Raw genomic sequence first — 22,534 nt, 5'->3', positions numbered from 1 at the left:
CCTCAAAAACAGCATCCTTGTCCTTTTCCATATCCTCATTAAATATTTTTTTCTGTCCTACTAACCTTAAAGCTGGTTCTCCTTGCATAAGGAAGCAGAGATTAACAAAGACAGAGTGGAAAAATTAAAACAAAGAAGACCAATGGGACAGAAAAGGAGGGCTGGGAGGGTAGAACAACATGGAATGAGCATAAGAGCACTCTACTTATTTACAAATCTGATTCAAAGACCTAGCCTGATTGTCCAACCCTGCTCACCATCACGCTCAAATGTATGTATGTAGCAATTCTTTAAACCAGAAGTGAGATAAATTATAATGAGGGGAAAAGTGAGAAAGTACCCTATTCTGAAAAGCGCCTCAACAATTGCAAAATATTCAAGAAAAAAAAACACTCTAAAACGAATGTCAAATAAATAGAAAAATTGGAACCTTGTAATCATGTGTTATAGAAGGCAACTCTGGGCGCTTTGGAGTGACAAGAAAATCTTCATAATCCATGACCTCAGGCGGAGCAGACAATCCAACTGGTTTTTCATAAAACTCTGAAACAAACATCAATTGGGATGGTACTTCTGGTTGTACTGGACACAAATTATTTGTCTTCAGTATGTCTTCAGTTGTGTCCTCTTTATTAACCTGCTGAAAAAAAAAAAACATACAAAAGCTTGCTGTAAATATTTTTAAAAGCATCCAGGATAACAACCTTCTAGTTCTATTGATGCCCTGTCTGGAGTCACATAACATAAAAACAAATTCAAAATTTACTTATCCACCAAAAACAACCAAAAAAATGCATTAAAATATGACCCTCCAGACTGGCTGCCAGTCTCTGATCCTTTCATACATTCATAAAACAAGCAAGAAACAAGGCAACCTCCAACAAAAATCACAGGGCAACAAAATCCAATACAAATTCATTTAAATGCTGAACACGGGCATACATTGGGAACATGGATCGTACATTTCAATTAACAGTTATTATACACATGCTCTGATAGTAGCTGTTGCAATAAAATGATACGCTAAATACATTTCAACAATAAACAAAGCCGTGTCTGTAACCAGGGCAGATAAAATAATTTTAAACTTTTGCTGCAGCGTTTTAAAGCTGGAAATGTGTCAGTTAAAAAAATTGGAATTAAAATGTGCCAAAAGTTACCAAACAAGTTCAGAGGTCCAAAAGAGTAAAGCATTGCATGGCTCCCACGGTTTCAATGGAAGCAATTCACAACTCTTATTTTACATCCTGTGTATGTGCAATATAGTAAGCATTGTCAACAATGCGCAATAGGCAGTAAGAAAATTGAAGGTATTTTGTAAACAAGGTTGAAAGTAATGACTGGTTAAATTAGTGAGGTCATGTAATAGTCTTATTTGTTAAGTTTGCTTGCAATTTTTTTGTTACTATAGTTGTTGGTATCTACATTGCAACTGCAGTAAGTCTAAACTGCTCCTCTGACATTTTTTGGATAACAGACCTCACTTGAGTGCTGTGCCTCAACATATGTTTTTGTTCTCATGGTCGTGAGACATTCTCTTCCTTAACCCCATGTACTCCTCTGTATGATCTTTTGCACTTTAAAAGGGATTCTATCGAGCAGTTTTTGTCAAATGTTCTGAATTGTAACTATGGTTTATAACATGAAATCCTAATCAAATGCTATAAATAAAAGATGCTTGTGGAACATCCTCCCTCGCCCAAATAACTACCATAAAGATGAAAGGAGTGATGGAGCTAGACTAGTTAACCACAATCTCCAGATTGCTTCTAGGCAATAGGTGTACTCAAATTGTAGCTTGTACTACAATACGAGTGCTTGTCAGCATCAAAGGCAAGTTTTGATTCATGGAAATGAAACAAATGGTGGCCGATACCTATATCACAAGGTGAAACTCGCAGGGAAGGGAATTGAAAATACATTATACTACAATAAAAAAAACAGCCCAAAATGGACTTAGCATACAGGCCCAAGGAGGACTTGTCTATCCTAAAAGGACCAAGGATTACAATCATGACCAGGCTGATATCTGGTTTGGGGTCAGCGGTGATAGATGGATCAAGGGGACTGGTGCTGAAGGGTAATCATTTGGCTTCACATGAAACTGTGAAAGTTGCATCAGAATCGATAAGCTGTACCAGGGCTCTGTGCATGGGAACCATAGGAATTTCAATTTGGTACTAAGAACATTCAGGTAGACGTCTGAAAAGAGAAACAGGACAGAACGGTGGCAAATCCTGCAGCTGGATCAACAGGGCGCTGGAGGAGGCATGGCATCCCGATAGCTGATTATATGGATTACCAGTAGCAGACAGCTCACCAGAGATCCTACTTGTACCGGAGGACCTGGCGTTCGAGCAGGTGGAGTACCTGCCTCCTGCACTACTTCATGTGCTGAAGGTTTTTGCTGTATGCCTGAATAGCACTCTCCTTTCCAACAGCTACCTGCCCCTATATCTCCCCAGTGCATTGCTTCGTCAAAGACTTCTTACTAGATTAGGGGCGAATGTGAACTGGACACCTGGAGGCAAGGAGAAGAACAGCCATTGGGACAACAGTCAATCCAGTGAGTATCAGTATTCAGTTCTCTTTACTCCAGGTCTGTTAGAGTGTTGATTAAGCTTTAGTGGCCTTTGCTGCTCAGGGTGTTAACATAAGATAATGCTCAGTGCAGGGGTATTATCAATTCCCCACTCTGCAATTAGGTGCATGTATGGGCACATAAGGACGGAATATGCAGTCCATAGTTCTTGACAGCATGTGGGCAATAAGGCTGTAAAGCCCTTTTAAAGAGACATGTCTTAGACAAATGACCATTTAGATATCTATTCCCATGCTACAGTAGATTATTCTTTGAATTTGCCGCTGGCCACTTGCAGTAGTTGCAAATGCGCCAACAGACAATGGATTATCTTGACTGGTGGGGTAGTTTTTTTTGGGGGTGGGGGTCGGTTGTTTTTAGGGCTGGTGGGGGGTTGGGGGTTTTGGGGTAGTTTTTAGGGGTGGGTCAGGTAACTTTATTTTTGTGGGTAGGGGGGTCGGGGTAGTTGTGTTTTAGGGCAGGTCCAAGTAGTTGTGTTTATAGGGCTGGAGGCATGCGAAAACCACGCATGCCATTCAACACATGCCTTTACTAGGCATGCCTTCACAACAAAAAATCGTTATGAAGGCATGAGTAGAAACAACGCGGTCATAGTTCCGACCAGGTTGTTCAGGCATGCGTGGTTGGCGCATGCGTTGTTCCATCATACATCCCTTAAGGGTTGAAATTATTTTAAGTGTCTACTTTCCAGGTGTAATAAATTTAAAGGAAGGTTTGACACAATAAATAAGTCAGAATAGTAAGATAATTAATGTCAGACTTTTAGAAGAATAATGAGTGCCTCATTACCCTTATTTAAGAAAGATAACTGTGAATTGAATAACTGAATTGGGTCAATCATAAAAAGAAATCTTGTTTTGAGTATGTGGAGAAAAAAAACATGACTTTATTTAGATACTTAAATTATGAATCTGGCAATAATCATTGTTTTTTGCATCAAATTTACAAGGATTCAGGGCTGAAAATACTACACCAGATTGTACAATTTAACAAGCTGTGTCAGCAGCAAATTTGTTATGTCTTTGTAATAGCCCTACAACTAATGGAATTATGGGTAATTATGTTGTCCAGACTCAAATGATAAGTATTGCAGTCGAAAATATTAGTAGTGCGAGTTCAACTATCACTTAAGCCCAAGCAGCGGACCCTGATCAGTTTATAGATTCTATATGATTCAATTTTTGAGTCTCAAGCCTTCTGATCTTCTGCACACATTTTTCCTTTGAATCACTAGGTAGCAAAAGAAAGGAAAATTCCTCTTGGCTGCATTGAGCCAATTGCGATCCATTTTTGTCAAAGGCAGTGAAGAAAATCCTGCCATTTACAGCCCTATATCTTTGATTAATATGGCCACAAACCTCTTTCAAAACTAGTATTGAACCAATGAAATGCTTGCTCTGAACTTAACAATTGAATTCCGTTAGAGCAACCTAGAATCCAGAAAAAATGTTCAACTGTGGACCAATGTATTGTACTGTGGGTGACTGCCAGAAGATCAATGGAGACTACAAATGGTAGCATTTTGATGCTTCCTGGATTTCCGGCTGCTTATGAACCTGCGGATTGTTCAACTATGGCTCAAGTTGAAAGCTATGCAGAAAGACCCGGTCCATTCTTCATTATAAAACCTTTGCATACCAACAAGTACATTTGATGCGCCCCCTCCCCCTCACCAGCTAGTGCAAGACCTGAGCAGGCCAGAGAGAAAGGCCAGACTGAAAGATGGTAAGAACAGACAGTTTCTGTTGTGCAATTTCCCTTCAAACCAGCTGTTTTTGAGAGCGTTCGACCGTTTGACTTGCTTTCCTTCTTCCACACACTGTATTAACATTACTAAAGGGCAGATTCGACCCCTCCCCCTCTCCCCCGACACACCTCCAAAGTTAGCAAAAAGGGTAAATTAACTGAATGCAAACCCTAACCTGGGTGTGTAGAGTGTTTTAATCTGCTTTCTGTGGATAAATATGTATTTGGCAGTGGGTTTAGCAATTCATATTTGGGTAAAACGGCACATTTTGTAAGTATACAAAAGCATTTTGAAGAGCAACTGGAAAGCATGTATTGGGCAGGTCTGTAACCAAGGAGATTGTGTGCTGAAGCAGTGCCCCCTCTGCACACCTGATTCAGGCCTAATTATTTGGCCAGAGTGCCGAGTCACATGAGCAGGCCTTCCTCCCACCGAGCACAGCTCCTTAAGATTGAGGTCACATGATTTGTGGACCAAAGGTTTTTATTGGCTTCTGTACTTGGTTTCTGTTCTTCTCTTGTGCTAGCCTTCTCACTAGTTGTACAGCTTAGGTTTGGATACTGACTGGTTTCTAGGGTTAGGGATCTTGAAGGACCTAGGTCTTAGCTACTGGTTGGTTACTAGGGATGGGTTGGTTCTGATTGGTTGCTAGGGCCATAGTTTTTAGAGGACCTAGAATTTGGCAACTGATTGGTTGCCTAGGATAGGCTTCTAATTGGTTGATAGGAATAAGGTTATTATTAGCTCTAGAATATAAGGCTATGGTTCAGATTAGTTAGTGTTCCCAATGGCCCAGGGTCAGCTGGTCACTAGGACTGTTTAATCCTAGGGCTCAGGGCATCCATCCCTTGTGCCCAGGTAAAGGACTGGAGGTTCGGGGTGTTGCCTGTATGGGTCCCTTGAACTTGGAAAGGGAATAGGTCCTGAAACTCTGCATCTCCACCATAAGAATTTCAGGTATGCAACAATTCACTTGCAAAATATGTATCAATTAACATTCCCTAAACTCGACCTACCGATACTAAGTACACACCCTTCATACACAATCAATAAGTGACTTTAACTACTCATGAATCTCCCTATCCACTAGCTAACTTTTCAAAAACAGAAACAACTATAATACCACACAAACAATACAACAAATTCAATAATCAGAACTCACATAATTTATAAACAAAGTGTTGCTTGACCGAAGAAAACTAACAATCAAGTAAAGGTGCAAATGTATGATCACTAGATTCCCAAATAGTATCTTCCCACCATACAACACAGCAGTTGCAACACCACTACCCACCACAAAAAGCCCCCTCACACATGCACACAAACATATCTCAAAATTCTCATTTCTCTAAGCAAACAACCTACCTTCCACCTCTACCAAACGTCACAGAAAAACACCAAATCAGCCATATCAAAATGCCCTATGCCCCTCCACTTACACCCATACATCACCACACATCACCCTAGAAGCCCCAGGACATGAAGAAGAAAGAAACACAACTACTAAAATGCCTAACACATGACCCACAAGCCAAAAATGAAACTAAAGATCTAGGTTTAATCTATCTTTTTGTTTTTACCCACCAAGCCACCCCAGTTTAGACCAAGCCATATGCAGATCAGTCTTGACCCTGCTCCCCATGGAAACAGTCCAACCCGAACTGCCAAGCCAGGTCCTCCCTGGACAGGAAACAAGCATCCCAAGACTGTTTTAAGGGTATCACCCCTCATCAGCCAGGCTAGCTTGAATCCAGTGACGCAGTGAGCACAGGACCCATGTCAGGGCATACCCTTACCACTTAAGGCAACAAAAGCAAAAAGAACAGATGATGGACGGAATGCTGAACAATGCAAACATTCACCCCCAGGTAAGCGAGGAAGGGCTGAACTATAATTTGCTGTGGCATTACATAGTTTTGTACGTGCATGTATAACAGCTAAGGCTCACAATAATACTAAGTTCAAAATATGCAGCAGTAAGGAGCAAACTGTAACTTATACTTCTTAAATTCACGTAAGACATATCTGCTATGAGGGGTGTCCATCACCAGCACTATCCAGCCAAAAAACAAAACATCACTGTGAGGAAATGCGGTGTATTATATGGTGTGGTTGTGTGACCTTGCCATGTAGTACACTACCAACCCTTTTAGGGATCGGTCCGGTTTTGTTTGCTAAACCTTAGCTCAATCTGGGAAGCTGTAGCTCGGAGAAGTCAGACTTACACGAAGAAACAGGTGTAAAGCCTCTAAACAGCACCAAAGCAATTGAAGAAGACGACTCTCAAGAAAACCAACACTAATTTATAAAAAATGGTTGCATTTTTATGAATTTATGGACAACAAAACGAAAAAGACCCACCAAGGGTTCCAGAGACATGGATTTTACAAGGAACAATAAATCAAGACTTTTCACTTAGCCACAAACAAGCTTTGGAAAATTACATGAATTTGACAATTAGAAAATGTTTCAAGATGGAATGCAGTTACTTTAAGTGACTTTGGCCAAGCAACTCCAGCAGGGAGCCAGACAAGTGGACCAACAAGGTCTGAGGAAACAGTTACCTTGCCAAGAAAAGGAATCTCCAGTCTAGTTCATCAGTGGCCCCTTGCCATTGACTTCTATGGAGCGGTCCTGATGCAAGAATACAGGATGCTGAAGATGCTGTGCAGTCGAAATGGGCTTCCAGGGGCTACTCCTTGGTCCATGGTCAGGGTGAGGTGACTCTGGCCACAGGGGTCGATGTACCTTAAAGTCTTAGGATCAGCAGAAGTCCAGTCGCAACTGGGCTACCAGTCGCTCGGCACAGTGGTATCACCATTTTCCTTCTTTTGGCAATAACTCTCCTTTTGGGTAACTAAGCTGCACTCCAACGACTCTCCCTGGTCCAGCAGTCTTGGGTGTAACTTCTGAGCATTGGGTCTTGGTCTCTTAGGCTGCACGGGGACAAGCACCGAATATTCAGTGATCTCAGCTACCAACTCCCCAGTCAGGCTACCTCAGCTTTTGTGGCACTGTGCTGTGAATAGGTAGTCAGCCAGCTGAATCTTGAAGTCTCTGCTTCTAGCTGGGCTCTGGTGATAAAGTCCCCATGAGCAGGACACAGCAGGCACAGTTCTTTCATTCACTCGACCAAAGAGCAGCAGGTGCAGTGCAACTTCGGTGCAGACTCTTCTTTGTCTGCGCTAGGTAAGCAGGAAAGTCTTTGTTCCTCTTCTCCAGTCAAGCGAGATACAAGTTCTGGGTGCCAGGGATTCCCCTTGTATGCAGATAAAGTGCCCTAATGGGAGGTTGTGGTCACTAGCAAATTTTCTATTTGGTTCCCTCTCACTTGATGAAAACTTATTTTCAAGTGTGGCATCTAGCTATCCCAGAGTGCTCAATTCTGTTCATTTCCAAGATGTCAGAGCCCCTCTCTTGGTGTGTGGAGCTCGGTAGCCCACCCTAGAGGTATGGCTACTTGGGAGGTACACGCCCATGGAAGAAAGCTGTTTGGTTACTGGTTTCCCCTCTCTGTCCCCACTGTCAGCCTGACCTATAGAGTAGCTAATCTCCAGTGTGTTCACCATTTGCCCTTCAAAAGTAGCTTCCCCTTTAAGATCACCTTTAGGGCCAACACCTAGTGTGGCTTCCTGCCAGGATGAGTTAATATGTCCTCCAGCAGCAGGGCTATATTGTTACTTTTCCTGGGAGTTGTTCACACACACTCTCAGGAGGGCAGAAGGCTGTCTGGAAGGACAATTGTTGTGTGCAACTGAACAGCACTGGAAACCTTGGGCGACCAAAGTGGCTAGTCCTAAAGTTGCACTTTGCCTACCAGTGACATACAATTCGATTTTTTGATAACTTACAGTGTCAACATTAGTAGTCCCATTAAGAAGTTAGCAGGGCTGAAGTGTCAGCATGTAACTCTCTACTTGCCAAGGGGGCTACTAGCCTCTCTTATAGTAAGGCCTACCTTAGGGGTGACATATATATTAAAAGGGGAGTACTGGGCTTCGCGATTACCTTAAATGGAAATTTCGAGTTAGCAGTACAACAGCTCTACCAACCTGCAGTAGCAGTCTGTGAGATGTTTTATTTTGTCAAACTTGTGGTGGCACATCTAGTGCTGCACTCCATGACAGACACTAACTTACAGGCCGTGGGTACCCTTCGTACCAAATACTAGGGACTTACATGTAAGTTAAGCTATACCAACCGGGTCTAACCCTATCAACCATGTACCTTTTTAAGGGCCAGAGCACATACTCCTGTTTAGCAGGGCTCAAGGCATTTTAGTCATTACACCAGTGCCTACTAGTCAAAATTGGGTCAGAAAGTCGGAGTGAACCTGCAAAAAACCTGTTTCCTGACAATCACCAAATGATCAGTCATGGGATAACTGAAGAGATCTGTCACAAATTAGTGGTCAATTTAGAGGGCTAATATAGCCCCCTACTGCAGGTCCCAAACATCTACACAAACTGGCTGCTTCTTTACATCTCACAAAGACGCTCCGATATGGGATGAAAATAAAAATGCCTATCTGAACATTTCTCTCCTTCTCTCTCCCTCCAAGCATGCCACCAAAACTATACACCAAATCTCAGATTAGATAACCCAGTGCAGTAATCGGCTACACAAACTATATCGTATGAAATACAATGAAGGGACCTGCAACGCAGGTCAAAGCTACCAGCATAGTGAAAACCATAAAACTGCACATCGGTCTCTCACACTTCGTTACGCACCACATGGCTACGACTTTTGTCACATAACGCAATTACTGCATTACTGTGGTCACACGCACGACTTGGAAACACTACCCGCATGGGATCAAAACAAAGACAACATCCTTCCAACCACACCCTACATGGTGTAGCAAGGTAGCCATGTAGGCAACGGCTTCATCACCCCACATGGGGGTAGTAAATGCCATATAAATGCTGCAATACAATGTCAAAGGATCAACTACGATATGTGGATGAAAACAAGTGGGTAAGGAAGGAAAATAAAGGCTCATAAGAAGGCAGAACTTCTGCGACAATCTGGCAAAGAAGCCCACTGATCACAAATGTTGCAGGAAAACCCCGTGAACGAAAAAGGAAAACCAGATATTATAAAAAAGGAAATCGAAAGAAAGTATCCGGAAATCAAATTTTGTCTGAACCTTTGAGGGAAAACACCATTTACGCTCCGAGAAATATGCCCACCGTTTCAGAAATATCAGCAGTCTCTATGGGTTGACTACTGACACTAACCATTTCCTACTTGATCAATGATACAAAAATGTTTTATGAAGGGCATATTTAGGGTGAAAAGAGGCAAAGGCCCTGGTTCTTAAAGGCAATTATGTGTACGGTTACACTATATAAATGTATTCATTCGTTCAGGAAAAATCATGGTGCCGATAATAGAGCACATGTTGATTTATATTTTTCGACGGGAAGCAGTCTTTATCACGAAGGATTTATTTCCTTTAAGATTTATTACCTTTACTGTCTGAATAATTATCATGTTACTTGTTGTATCTCACTAAAATGTTGGTTTGGAAAGTTTGAGAGAGGCTATATGGGTAGCAGCAAGACACTAGTTAATTGAACGTATGGTGCATTAAGATTTGATAAATAATGTCAGTATTTTGGCAGATTGCTGTCATTCCTTAATGAAGCGATTATTTTTTCTATGTAAAACAAATTTTCATCATTGATCATTTTGGATGAACATTGATACAATGTAGATACTATTGTATCTCTACGCAGTTGTCCCATTTCTATATGCATGTATTGCCTGTACTTAAGTTACTGTGATTGGAGGACAGGTGCACGTGATCAAGGCTGCGGGTTTCAGCCAAAATGCGTTGTGTTTGGTGATTAAACTCTCCACACTCTCCTGCTACTTGACACCCCAAGTGTGCATTTTTACTGTGCTTTGTGTGTGTGTATATATATATCTTTACCCTGGATGCCTTTCCACTAAATATATAAGTATTTTAAAAGCAAAAATAAACCCATTTCATGGTAAAGATTTTTGTTGTGAAGGCATATTCGTTGTAAAGGCATTTTAGTTATAATGCTTGCGTTATAAAGCCATTCATTATAATGGCATTTGGTATTCCGTCAGACATCCTTTTTCGACTGAACACTTGGGTAAAATTCTCTCTGGGACAACGAGGATTTGCACTTGTCCACCATGCCAAAGGAGAAATAATAGTGAGAAAACAGGGACATGGGTTTTGAAAGGATACATTATTAAGTTAAGGGAAAATATATGTCAGATATAATAGAAGCAAATATGTGGTCTATTTTAGTTTCTCAAGTGCAATAATCCATCCCCAAATTGATAAACTGAGTAATTTCTTGTAAAAAAAGAAAAAAAAAAAGAAAGGGTACAGGTACACAAGATCCTTTTTTCCTAACAGCTGGCCTGGGTTTTCTGCCTGTTTTATCCCTGGTTTCAATAGATCAATACCAGTGTTTAATTTGTAAATAAAAACATACCGTGCCCAAAGCTCTCCTCTGAAACACGTGGCTGCTTCAGTTAAATGCTAACTGAGGCAGTGTAATCCTAAAGCTATTTCTGGCCTCGTTAATCTACTTACACCCACTCCCTGCCCCTTCAGCTCAATCCTGAAGGTTTTTGCTTTCTCCCTGCGTGATGCTTTTTCATTTTTCTCTTCCTCCGTCTTTCCCATTTGTGTCTTTTGCTCGCAGTAAATGCTTAAGGCAGAAAAATAAGTGGGAGCGCTAAAAATTAAGTGCCGGTGCCCCACACCGGAAACCACCGGCTCAAATTATTAAGCACTGTTCAACACAAAGTTTGTAAGCAGCAAAACTCTGTCTCTTTAAAAGCAATCTCTTAATCTAATTTCTTTTGAATTTTAGAATTATATAAATTATACATTAAAAAGTCTGCATAAAAAGTCCATGTCATCAAAAGCATTTGTAATATCCTGATTGTAGATAACATGCATACGGTTCAGAGTGTGAATAGTCCAGATGGAATCAAGAAAAACATCTTAAAAATAGAAAATTTCGTTGTAAGATCCATTAGTAGATCGGGTAATAAGAACTGGAGAGTGTGGGTCAAATTCGTCAGCAAACAGTTATGAACAACTGCAATACTGGGGGCAATCCTTTAAAGAAAAAAAAAAAAAAAAAGAGGCAAGAGGGCAAAAGCCCCAAGAATGCCAATGGCCACATTTTCATCTGTTGACTTTTGCCCAACAGAAAAGACCAACATCTTCAACATAGCTCCTGAGAAACCAAATCAGTCTTCCAGGCGTTCTCATGGCTGACGCTATCAAAAGCCGCAAACGCATGAAATAGCATTCTCTCTGTTTAACAGCCACGTGGCTGTTTCGAGAATTTTTACACTGCCAGCCCTTTGTTATTTCTAGGTCTAAATGTGCTCCAAATAGTTTTGCAAGAGTCTCAATGCTCCCACTGCAATAATTGTCACAAATACTAGGTTAAATAGTATATTTCCAAGCCTTCAGGACAGGACACAAATAAAAGGCCCATGGGTGCCTTAATGTGTTTTTGAGGGACTGCTCGCGGTTAGTAAACAGTGAGGTAGGGGCTCAGCTGTGTTTTCACTTCAGACACAAATAATGTATATACCTAGAGCTTCTCCCTGTTAAGAGAGAGAACACACAAAACTCGCTCCCGATGTTGGTTATGGTTCTGCAGCGCTGACAGATGCATGGTGCTGGTTTTCAAATCAAGGGGATGCACTGGAAAATGTTGGAAAATCTGGGGGTCGATGTGTGTGAAACTTTAACATCCCCTTATTGAGGTGATCATTTTGATTGTTGTGACCTGATATTCATTGTTTCCTCGTTGCCGGCCACTGGGACGTTAAAACTCTAATCATGTTACATGTAACTGACTAACAGCTGCTAAATGAGCTACTGTTTATGAGTTCTCTTGTTTTTGGTGGTGAACAAAATAACTTAGATGCGAGTTGCAAAAATCCCAAGAAACAACTAGCACGCTGTGACTTAACACTGCACCTGTTAATTACTTAAGCGTTCTGAACAACACTTCATATGGGTCCGGTTGCACCTGCTTTATTGATTCCCTGAAATTCGTAATTCTAGTCCTTTAAATCAAAGTTTTTTTAGCGTTATCATTTTTGTAGGTCAATCATTTTACCCATCCAGTTGGTTTGGCTGTTAAAGGGTCGTTGTCGTGAAGACTACTCTTTTAACAAACGGTTTTAAAATGTACTAAGTCGCAAAGAGTTCGTTCACTGTGATGGGAACTATCAGCAACATAAAGCAATTGAGACAACCAGTAACAACACCTTTAGCTATATGCTAAACTCTTAAGACCATGACTTACTGTGACACATTTTTTGAGCCAGGGGGTTTCAAACTGCGGAAGTGACGGTGTTGATGTGTCATCAGAGACGGCTGGTTCTTCACGTTTAGGTGTTGCTGCACATACTGTGCCTTCCTCCTTAACCGATTTCAGACCAGGCGTACGGAAGGCAGGTGCCGACGGAGAACGAATATCTTCTAAAATACAAATACACCAGGTATGTAGGGTATATTCTATGTCAATAAAGAATCAATACTTATGAACTTGACAGTGTACTACATCTTCCAACACATCGTGCACCAGTGAAAGGTTTGCAAAATGCCATAGCCACTCTGCCAGTTCTGGAGGTCACCAGCAGTTCCCTCCCACTCACCATTTAATAGTATTTAGGTTTCACTTTTCACAACTGTTGCATTGAAACGCCAACCATATTTTAGAGCTCTATCACCATGCATTCAGCCCAATTCTTTAAATGAATTACACAGAGCACTAGTGCCCACTCTACTTAACAACGCTACAGAACAATCTGTCTTACACTCTTTTCAAGCCTTTCCAAACCAAGTAGTACTTTCCCGTCTGTCTGCCTGAATGTGTACTACATTTCACAGAAAACTATGGAATCAATGTAGTTCAGCCATTCAATTGTCCATCAGTCCTGTTAATGCCTATCATAACCTGTCCTTACGGGGCGAGCTAGGGTTTTGCCATTCTTGACTGTGAAGGTAAGATAACTACCTTGAACTGGAATAGAACCTTCGTGATCTGAATTCATGCAAAGAGAAAATACAACCCCCAGGATGCAATGCACTAAACAGTCATTTTTCAAATAATTTATTTGCAAAGACTGCTTACACCATACTGATAAAGCACCTAACCACGCCCAAGAATGGAGGGAGGTCCTACATATAAACAGAGAGCATCAGTGATCACACAGAGAGCTTGTGAAGCCAGTGTCTCAGTTTCAGGCAGTGCATGACAGCAAGTAGTGTTTCTCCAAGAAACCCAATGGTGGGGTCGGCCTTCGTGTCAGCAGCTCCTTGAAACCCTTTGATTGTAGCGCCAGTGTGCCAAATTCAAGACCACAGCAGCTCCAGGAAAGTGTGTGATTTAATTCCAAACGGTGAAATTGCATTATTCCAGGAGTTTATTTTTGGAGCTTGTGATAGACTCTGCTGCCTTCTCAGTGCGCTGTGAAGTCAGTTCATGGATTCTGAGATGTTTCGATGGTTTATGGACTGGGGCAGCTCCTAGATTCTTGAAACTGCTAATTCATGTGGGATGTGGTTTCAGTGCTCCATACATTTAAAAATTAATCATAACACGCTATCTCTCAAAGCTGTGGCGGGCAAGAGACTCAACTGTTAATCACCTAAATAAGGCACTCAGGCCCTCATTACAACCATAGCGGTCAAAGACCGCCCGGGCTGTTTTGGAGGTTGCACCGCCAACAGGCTGGCGGTGCAATCTCGTATTATGACCGCGGCGGAAGCGCTGCGGTCCTACCGCTGGGATCGGCGGTTTTCCACCACAGTGGTCCCGGCGGATTTAAACCTCCAGGGCAGCGCTGCTTGCAGCGCTGCCCAGGGGATTACGAGTCCCCTTCCCTCCAGCCTTTTCATGGCGGTAGGAACCGCCATGGAAAGGATGGCGTTAAGGGGAGTCACGGGGCCCCCTGGCACAGCCCCATGAAGCTTTTCACTGTCTGTATAGTAGACAGTGAAAAGCGCGACTGGTGCACCTGTCGCACTGCCGCAACACCGCCAGCTCCCATGTTGCAGCCATCATCCCCGCTGGGCCGGCGGGCGGAAACTCGTTTTCTGCCCGCCGGCCCAGCGGGGATGTCGAAATGGCCACCGCGGGAGTGCGGCCACATTGGCAGCTGCCCGCCAAAGTTGTAATGAGGGCCTCAGTGTATTTACACCAGATGCCATTCCCTTCTTTATCATCCCACTGGATTAAGAGGAACATTAGGTTATGTGATTTACCGACTTTCCCGTTAAAATAGATTACATATGGTTTAATGCCTCAAATGTTAAGAGGAGAAGAATAGCGAGAGAAGGTCCATGCAAGGATATGATCAGGGAAGTCTTCTACCACCAAGACAAGGCATATTAAATGGATCGAGCAGCAAGCAGGGATAACTATCAACCTTTGTTGCCCACTTAGTAAGAGGGTCAGTGATATCCAAGGACTTTGCAGCTGTCTTGAATACTGTAATGAACTGGTAAAGGTCCGGTCTCCAATAAACGTTTGACGAAGTTATTTATTTATATAGTATACACACTCCTCATAAATACGAGTTCCTGTTCTAGAAAATAATACAAAGAATACAGCTGTGATTTGGTATTTTTATTTTATTAGATGCAGTTCTGGTGGCTGATCAATTTACACTTATCACTCGGCACATGCTTTACTCATTCTGTTGTTGGCTTAGAGCTTTCTCAAAGCTTCACATCCCTGCAAATCAGTATTTGGCAGGTCCATAATACTTAGGCAGAAACAGAATCTAATCAGAAGCCATCTCGGTGTGAGCCTAAATTCTCTATAAATTGCCGACATTGACAAAACACAAGGGAGGGGGTTAGGAAAGGCATACAAGGAAGCAGATTTTGTAGACAGGAAGTTCTGGTTGCTACTAGTTCTGGAAAGTAACTTGGACATAAGTTCACAGGACTGACTGACTGAAAGGATAGTATTAGATGTCCATTGACAAGGGATTATGGAGGAGGAAAGTTCAAACAGAAATCTTCAAAACCAAATATAGCTAACACCTAGATGTATCTGCAATAATGATCGACTGATTCTTGCAGAATTACTTGTATTGCTCAAGATTATCACACATCTATTTCAACTCTTTCACAATTTGCAAATTCAAATCAGTTCTTAAATTCTGGACACGCTTCACCTTGTGAACATCTCAAAGGTTCTCCACTCTCCAAGAGTAGAGTTTTATTTCAAACCTAGAGCATTCCAAATGTCAGATTGTAGTTTATGTGCTACCTGAGAGGTTCATTTTTTTAATGAGAGAATGAGATTTGTAAGCCTTTACGCATGCATGTCACCTCGAACCTTATAATGGATATGCATAGTACTCTTGATAGCACTTCACAAACTCACTTGAATTGACCATTGTACAAATCAATGTCACAATAACCGTCTCACCTGAAGCTTGCATAGGCACTCATGTCATATAAGATACTACAGTCAAATTTGTTGTTACTGTTGAACATTTTCTTCAATATGCCTTTTTGTAGAATTATCTTTGTGGTGAATATCTTGAAATTACAACAGTAATAAGTAAAAGTAAGTAAGTAAGTAAAAACATTTGTTGAAGCTCTAATGTTCACCTGACAGGTACCTTGGCGCTAATGAACCATTTCAGTAAACATCCTGTAGAAGATTATTCTCTCCTTAACTGGGAGCCAATGCAATTCTCTTAAGGTGCTAGATGAAGAATCAAGCCTGTATTTATTTAGCGCAAGCTTGGCAGCTGCTGCTTGTACTCGATATAGCCTCTTTATCAAAAACTCTGGGACCCCCGGGAGAAGAGCATTGTAGTAATCGATTCAATTTAGGATTGTGCTTCGAACCACTGGTTTCAGTGCTGGCTGAAGTAGTTCTGATCTAGGGCTCACATTTCTTTTTGGGAGAGTAAAAGTGACTATGTGCTTTACCATAGTGAGACTGCCCAAGAAATCAGCCAGTTCTTCTTGGATACATTTCCCGATCATACTAATCCCTGATCCTTTTTGGTTTTCTGTTATCAAAATAAAGGTCAAGTTATGACACCTGAACCTACCTCCGAGGTCTACTTGTAACTGAACCTCACAAAGCTGTTTAGATATGGCTCAGATCTTTAGCGAAAGCTGTGAGAAGGGTTTCATACCTAGAGATCAGAGACTAGATAATATAGTGGTTATACTTAAACAGGGCAAGCCACCGGAGAAGTGTACCTCATATAGGCTGATCTCGCTACTAAACGCAGAGGTATAAATCTTGGCCAAACTGCTGGCGACCAAGTAATCAGGACCCTGGTCCACCCAGATCAATCTGGCTTTAAGCCAGAAAACAGTAACTCCCTTAACCTGCAAAGCTTAGATGAGGTCCTGGGACATGCAGCACATATTCATGAAAATTTCCTTGTACTTTTGCTGGATGCGCAAATGGCCTTTGACAAAGTTGAATGGTCGTTCATGTTTGAAGTCCTAGCTAAACTTTGCTTCTGCCCTGCGTTTCATATCGTGGGTGATACTCCTAAACACTGCTCCTATGGCCCAGGTGATTTTCAACAGAGGCATATCCCCCACTTTTTGTCTTCTACAGGGAATGAGGCAGCAATGCCTGCTTTCCCCCTTGATGTTCACCCTTATCTTAGAACCCCTGGGGGCTGGACGGATGACTGGGAGGACAAACTCTCCCTCTGTGCCAAATATATTTTACTTTACGTTTCAGACCCTGCTTACACTCTTGACAGGATAATGCATATCTCCAACATTTGCAGCTGACACTCGGGTTATACCATTAACTAGGACAAAACTCTCATTTATCTTCTACATGGTTCTGCGCTGCACCTACTCCGAGACTGTGAAGCAATGGTGGCAGAGGAGGGCTTCCGAGACTTGAGAATCTAAATCATCACTGACCGTAAAAACTTTCATACCCAGAATCTTGAGCCCTCACTCAGATGCTTCCAGAGAGATGTCTGCCTCTGTAGGGCTCTGCCCCTTTCGCTGCTTGGAAAGGCAGCCCTATTGAAAATGATGGCATTACCCAGATTTCTCACAACCCTACAAAACACACCATAGCTGGTCGCAACCTCCTACTTCCACATGAATGATTCTGAACTTCCGACACTACTCTGGGATGGTGGTCCAGAGTGAACAGCCCTCAGAAAGTTGACAAGGAGCTTGTATGAGGGTGGCATTGCACTCCCCGACATGCAAAAGCATTACTGGACAGCACAGCTTGTCATAATCAACCACTGGGCTCAATTACCGGAGGGGGAACCCGCCGACTATATGGACAGATTTGTCATGAAGCGGGAGGGGCTACCTTAAGGCCTTAGGATGGCAGGGAAGAATTACACAGACCACACCTCCTGAGATGCCGCACAACTGGGCCCATTGTCAACACAACCAGGATTTGACAGATGGGACCTCAATGGCCTCTCTAGGGTGGGCAATCTAATGTCAAAGGATTGAGTAATCCCAATTACCGACCTCAAACAAGAGTACCACTTGGCACCCACTGAGGTACTCTGCTACTTGCAAATATCCCATGCATTACAAAAGGTGTTGCCCAAAAGGAGACGTAATCCCTGAATCCTCACCACTGGAGGACAGACTACTAGATGAGCATGTCCCCAGAAAAGCGATTTCCCTTATTTACCGTAAATTGATCAATAAATCCCCTGACACACTCACTCACCTTAGGGAATAATGGGATCGAGACCTTGAGGGCCTGGAAGACGATGAATGGCTTGAAGTCTTGGTATCCCCCCAGGAGGTGGCTATTTGGTCCTGATTTCATCTCACACAGTTGAAGCTTCTTCACAGAAGCGACTATGCCTGTACTACCTGGGCTAAAATGGGCAAAACTGCCTCCCCTCTCTGTTGGCAGAAATGTGGTCAGGAGGGAAGATTTTTCCACATGATTTGGAGCTGCCCAGTCATCCAGTCTTGCTGGGAAGCAGTAGTCACTTGCATGAATGGAGTATGTGGCAGCAGTATGGAGGCTACTGCAAAGTGGTTACTCTTAAATGTTTGGTACATGTCCTACCTCCCCAGAATGGACCAGTTATGGATGACTCTGGGGTTAACAATCGCCAAACGTAACATTATACAAATGTGGAAAGCCAACTGGAGCCCAAAGCTACAGTACTGAGAGAAATTATATCAACTGATTCATGCTGGCCGACAGGGCTGTCTCTGAACGACGGGGCTGCCCCAATAAATAGACCAAAATTTGGGGGAGTTAGAATGAGTTTAAAGGTGGCCTTTATCCACCCTCCCCCAGTTGCCCTCCCCCTGGGGTGCCGGCTGTGAAGCCTTACTTTTGGAGAGCCCACTTGCGAACACTGCCCTGTGAACTGTATTGGGAGGCAGGTGGCGGGAGGAGGGTTTTTCTATATCTGATAGGTTTACATGATGCTTTAGGCTGTTTTATGGTGGAAATACTTATGATGTTCTTTATCACAGTGTATCTTCTCTTTCAGTTTACCTGCAATTAAAGCATTTTAAAAAAACAAGATATCGCTGAGATATGTGTTTCATATATGTGTTTTACGATCTAAAACCCTTTGTTCAATCTCCCCTACTTTGCTAAGAAAGTATTCTAATATCTCATTTAGTTTTTTCGATTTTGTGAAAAACATAGGGCTACTGTTGTACATTGTGAGGTCTTCATATATTGCAGTTCAACATTATTCACTGCCATACGTGCTTTGTCAAACTACCAGTCCTTAGGTGCTGACTGATCTGAAACTCAGTGCTGCCTTGCTATGCTTGAGCTTACCTTCTTTGACATTCCTGCCAGGTGATAAGTAAGCTGGTCTTGTACCTCTAGATTATTAATATAAAGATAAGTAAAATTATGTTCTAAGATCCATCGTCTTTGCTGAGGTTAAGGCTTTGTTGTAAAGGTGTGAGTTTAAGGCTTCCTTACACGAAGATTGTGCATGAGGTGTGCTTCTAAACCAGCCTCAGCTACTCAATCAAATATCAAACTAAGACCCTCCTCAAATCATTTTTGGTTTTGATTTAATATGAAGACTAGTTCTGTTTCCGTCGAAATCTTGGAAGGTACTTCTTTTCTTTGTTATCCATGACCAATTGCTTGGTGTTAACTTGAGATGCCTCCAAGTTATTTCTGATTTTCTTATGGATTTTTACAATCGACTCAATTTCTGCCTTGCTTCACTTACTTAACAGGGTCTAGTGAACACTTTTGGTTACAGCCACTTTCAAATCAACTGCTGATGCCAAAGGCTGGAGACTGCGAAATCATTTTTGTATATGCAGCCAATAGTGAGCCCAGAGGCAAAAATTGTGTTGTTGAATCAGGAAATAGGGTACTCCTTTTTACGCTTTGAGACATCAATGTGATTATCTTTACAATGTGGCTTTAAATCGTGTAAGGTACACAATTCCTTTAGGCCACTGCTATTATTCCAATAATTTATCTGCATTTTTTAATTAATTTTCTCAACAATTAGACAAGGGGTTAATCAGTGTCTTACTATTTATTATTGCATCAGGTGCAAAATGGGCAGTAGAGCACAGCTTAACCAACGCTGCCGAGCTAGGCATGAAAATGATAGGTCTGCCAATTTGACCTTTAAGAATCAAACTTCTTCCAATTTTATTATACTAAAATTGCTGAATTTCTTTTTGTGAGGCAGAGTAATTTGTATGACTTCATGAGTCTTCATTCATAACAGAACTATATTTAGTGCTATGTGAGTAATGCACCAGCTGTACTGCCCACTAAGATTTCATAGTGATAAGCGGCAGATTGCACCCTGGAATACCTGACACAGCCTGCTCCGGGTTGTCTGTTTCCAGTCTCTTTCTAGCTTCGTAGAGCAAAGAGTGGATCAGGGCTGCCCAAGAAATCATATCCTTCTTGGGTTTTGTCATCAATTTGGTGCAGGCGTCTCTCCATCTCCAGATGAAGAAGGTGGTGAGAATCGGAAAGGAACTGCGGAGAACACTCTCATGAAACAAAATATAGCTGCGCCATCTGGCAAGAGATGTGGGTATCCTGTCATTGTCCATCCAGGTGATCTTTTTGTACTCCTTATCCCTTGCAGAGATCGAAGTTCCGTCACCCATGCAAGGGGCTGGGCTGTTTGGAATTCATTTTCAACCAAGATGGAAATCCAATGGTGGTTAGACCAGATGGAGATATGGAACGGGAGACCATTGTCAATGCCCTACACATGTTCAGTATCAGATGCCAGCCGCACAGGTTAGAACACATTCTGTGGAGATGTGGCTACTGGATTTTGTTGGTTAGAGGAGCCACTTGCTGTGTTTTTTTGTGGTGAGATGCCTGATGAGGGAGAAAGTGTCCTGTAGTAGTGTTCTTTGGATGGAAAATGTAACAAAGGTCAGGTACATCAACTGCCTAGCAAGTACCAGGTGCAGGATTCTAGCAGAACTTGTAAAGGATTTTTTACACTTCTGCCTACAGGCAGACTGCAGTCAAAGCGAATCATCTCTCCAAATTAATGATCTAGTATCTGACATTCACTGTCTTAGCTACCATCCGCCAAAATAAATTCCTATGCCAGACCACTTTATCGTTAGAAGGAAGAAAAAATAATCATGATGTGATTGACCGTCTCCTGTTATCTATTAGACAAGACATTATCGGTGACCTTCCTCTTCCGATTCTGACCTAAAACCATTTTTGATTGAGTTGATATTCATAGGATGCGCAAATCACTCAAAAAGAAATTTCCTGTAGCTACTCAAGAAGCAGCCACTCCAATTTCAGTAGTTACGGCACCTTAGTTCAATGGCAAATCAAATACGTGAGGTTTGACAAGAGTGAGAAACCTAAACGCTGTGATGTAGTATGCAGAGACAGAATTCCATACTTTGGGTATGCTTACCAAATGGCTTGTCAACATACATGTGCAATTCCAAAACGAAGAACTGTCACAAAATTGTTAGGAGAGTGGTTTATAAAATCCTGACTCATATAGCTCTCTGAAACTCCGTCAAAAGCTCTATCACAAAACCACAAGGCATTGAAGAGACATCATCTATGAATAGGTGGCAAGAGCAACGAGGCGATATGGGTCGAGATTCAAACTTATACTGACTTGAATCAAGCAAGCTGCAGCGTTTCTTTTTTTTTTGCAACAGTCCAAATGCATTAAAATAAATGACTGGTCAACATTCATCCTACGAGTGGGTAGAAGATGGAGTCTGTCACTGATGATACCAAAGATTAAACAAGTATTGACAAAGCCAGTAAGTCTCGCCTTATGGAACTATAGGATTGATTAATGTATTTTCGCAATGCGTTCAGCATCAGAAAGATGCTGTGTAGCATGGTCAAAAGTAAATATAACTAAATAAATAGAATAAAAAAGGCGCAATGCCGCAGCCGGTCATGTTATTTTGCAGGTGCATGCATCATCACACATGCATCCCTACAAAATGACGAAAGTTGAATTTCTACTCGTTACTGACTGCTGGTGATTCAAAGTGCGCTGATACTTGGACACTCCCATAGCACAGAGAGGGTATACAACTTTGTTCCCAGCACCTTGTATGAAGAAAGATATGAAAAATGCGTCTCCAATGGAGCTGGGAGAGGGGTGCATTCAGAGGTCCCTACAGAGGAATCAATATATTTTCTGGCAGATACTGCATCACGTCTGGTCCCTTCTTCCTACATAAGTTAAGGGAAAGACTAGCACTGATTGTACTCAAATGGAAGGGTCTGACAAGCAATGCTGTGATGCTCCAGCTCGTTAGGAGATTACAGATAGAATTCTACATTTCACCAAATAAATCATAGGGACTGAGGCTATCACCTTCTCGGACAAGGTCCCCGAGTTAATAAACCTGGAGTTCATGACTCCAGAAAAGGATGGGGCAACCATGAGCAAGATGGTGGGAACAGGAGCAAGATCTTCCTGTGGAGGAAAAACAAGCGCTATCATCAGTTGTAAATTAATGAGAATATTTGTATAACGCTCAGCTGCCCTAAAGGGCACCCTGGTGCATCCCTAAATCTTACAGAGTTCAACAAGCGACCGGTCTTCCACCACTTCAGTGATATGTCTCAATCAGGGGACTAGAAAATACACATGGATCCGAAGGATGTCTTATCTCATGATTTCTGTTTTTCCTCCTCACTGCA

The 22,534-nt window shown here is 42.1% G+C and overlaps 1 protein-coding gene across 3 annotated transcripts in view; it reads right to left on the bottom strand.

Annotated features, from left to right (window-relative positions):
- SKA3 (spindle and kinetochore associated complex subunit 3) overlaps nucleotides 1–22,534 on the bottom strand; it is a 226,723-nt gene that overhangs the window by 40,737 nt on the left and 163,452 nt on the right. For 2 of the 3 annotated variants that reach the window (XM_069202259.1, XM_069202261.1), the window contains exons 7-8: nucleotides 12,677–12,852; nucleotides 431–640 (exon numbers count right to left, since the gene is read on the bottom strand). In XM_069202259.1, the coding sequence (XP_069058360.1) occupies nucleotides 431–640; nucleotides 12,677–12,852 (386 nt within the window). The remainder of the gene's footprint in view (nucleotides 1–430; nucleotides 641–12,676; nucleotides 12,853–22,534) is intronic. The other variant, XM_069202260.1, reaches the window with a different exon arrangement.

Source organism: Pleurodeles waltl, chromosome 8 (genome assembly GCF_031143425.1).
Source record: "Pleurodeles waltl isolate 20211129_DDA chromosome 8, aPleWal1.hap1.20221129, whole genome shotgun sequence".
Lineage (NCBI taxonomy): Eukaryota > Metazoa > Chordata > Amphibia > Caudata > Salamandridae > Pleurodeles > Pleurodeles waltl.
Note: the sequence above shows the minus strand (reverse complement) of the source record. Positions and strands in the feature narration are given on the sequence as shown.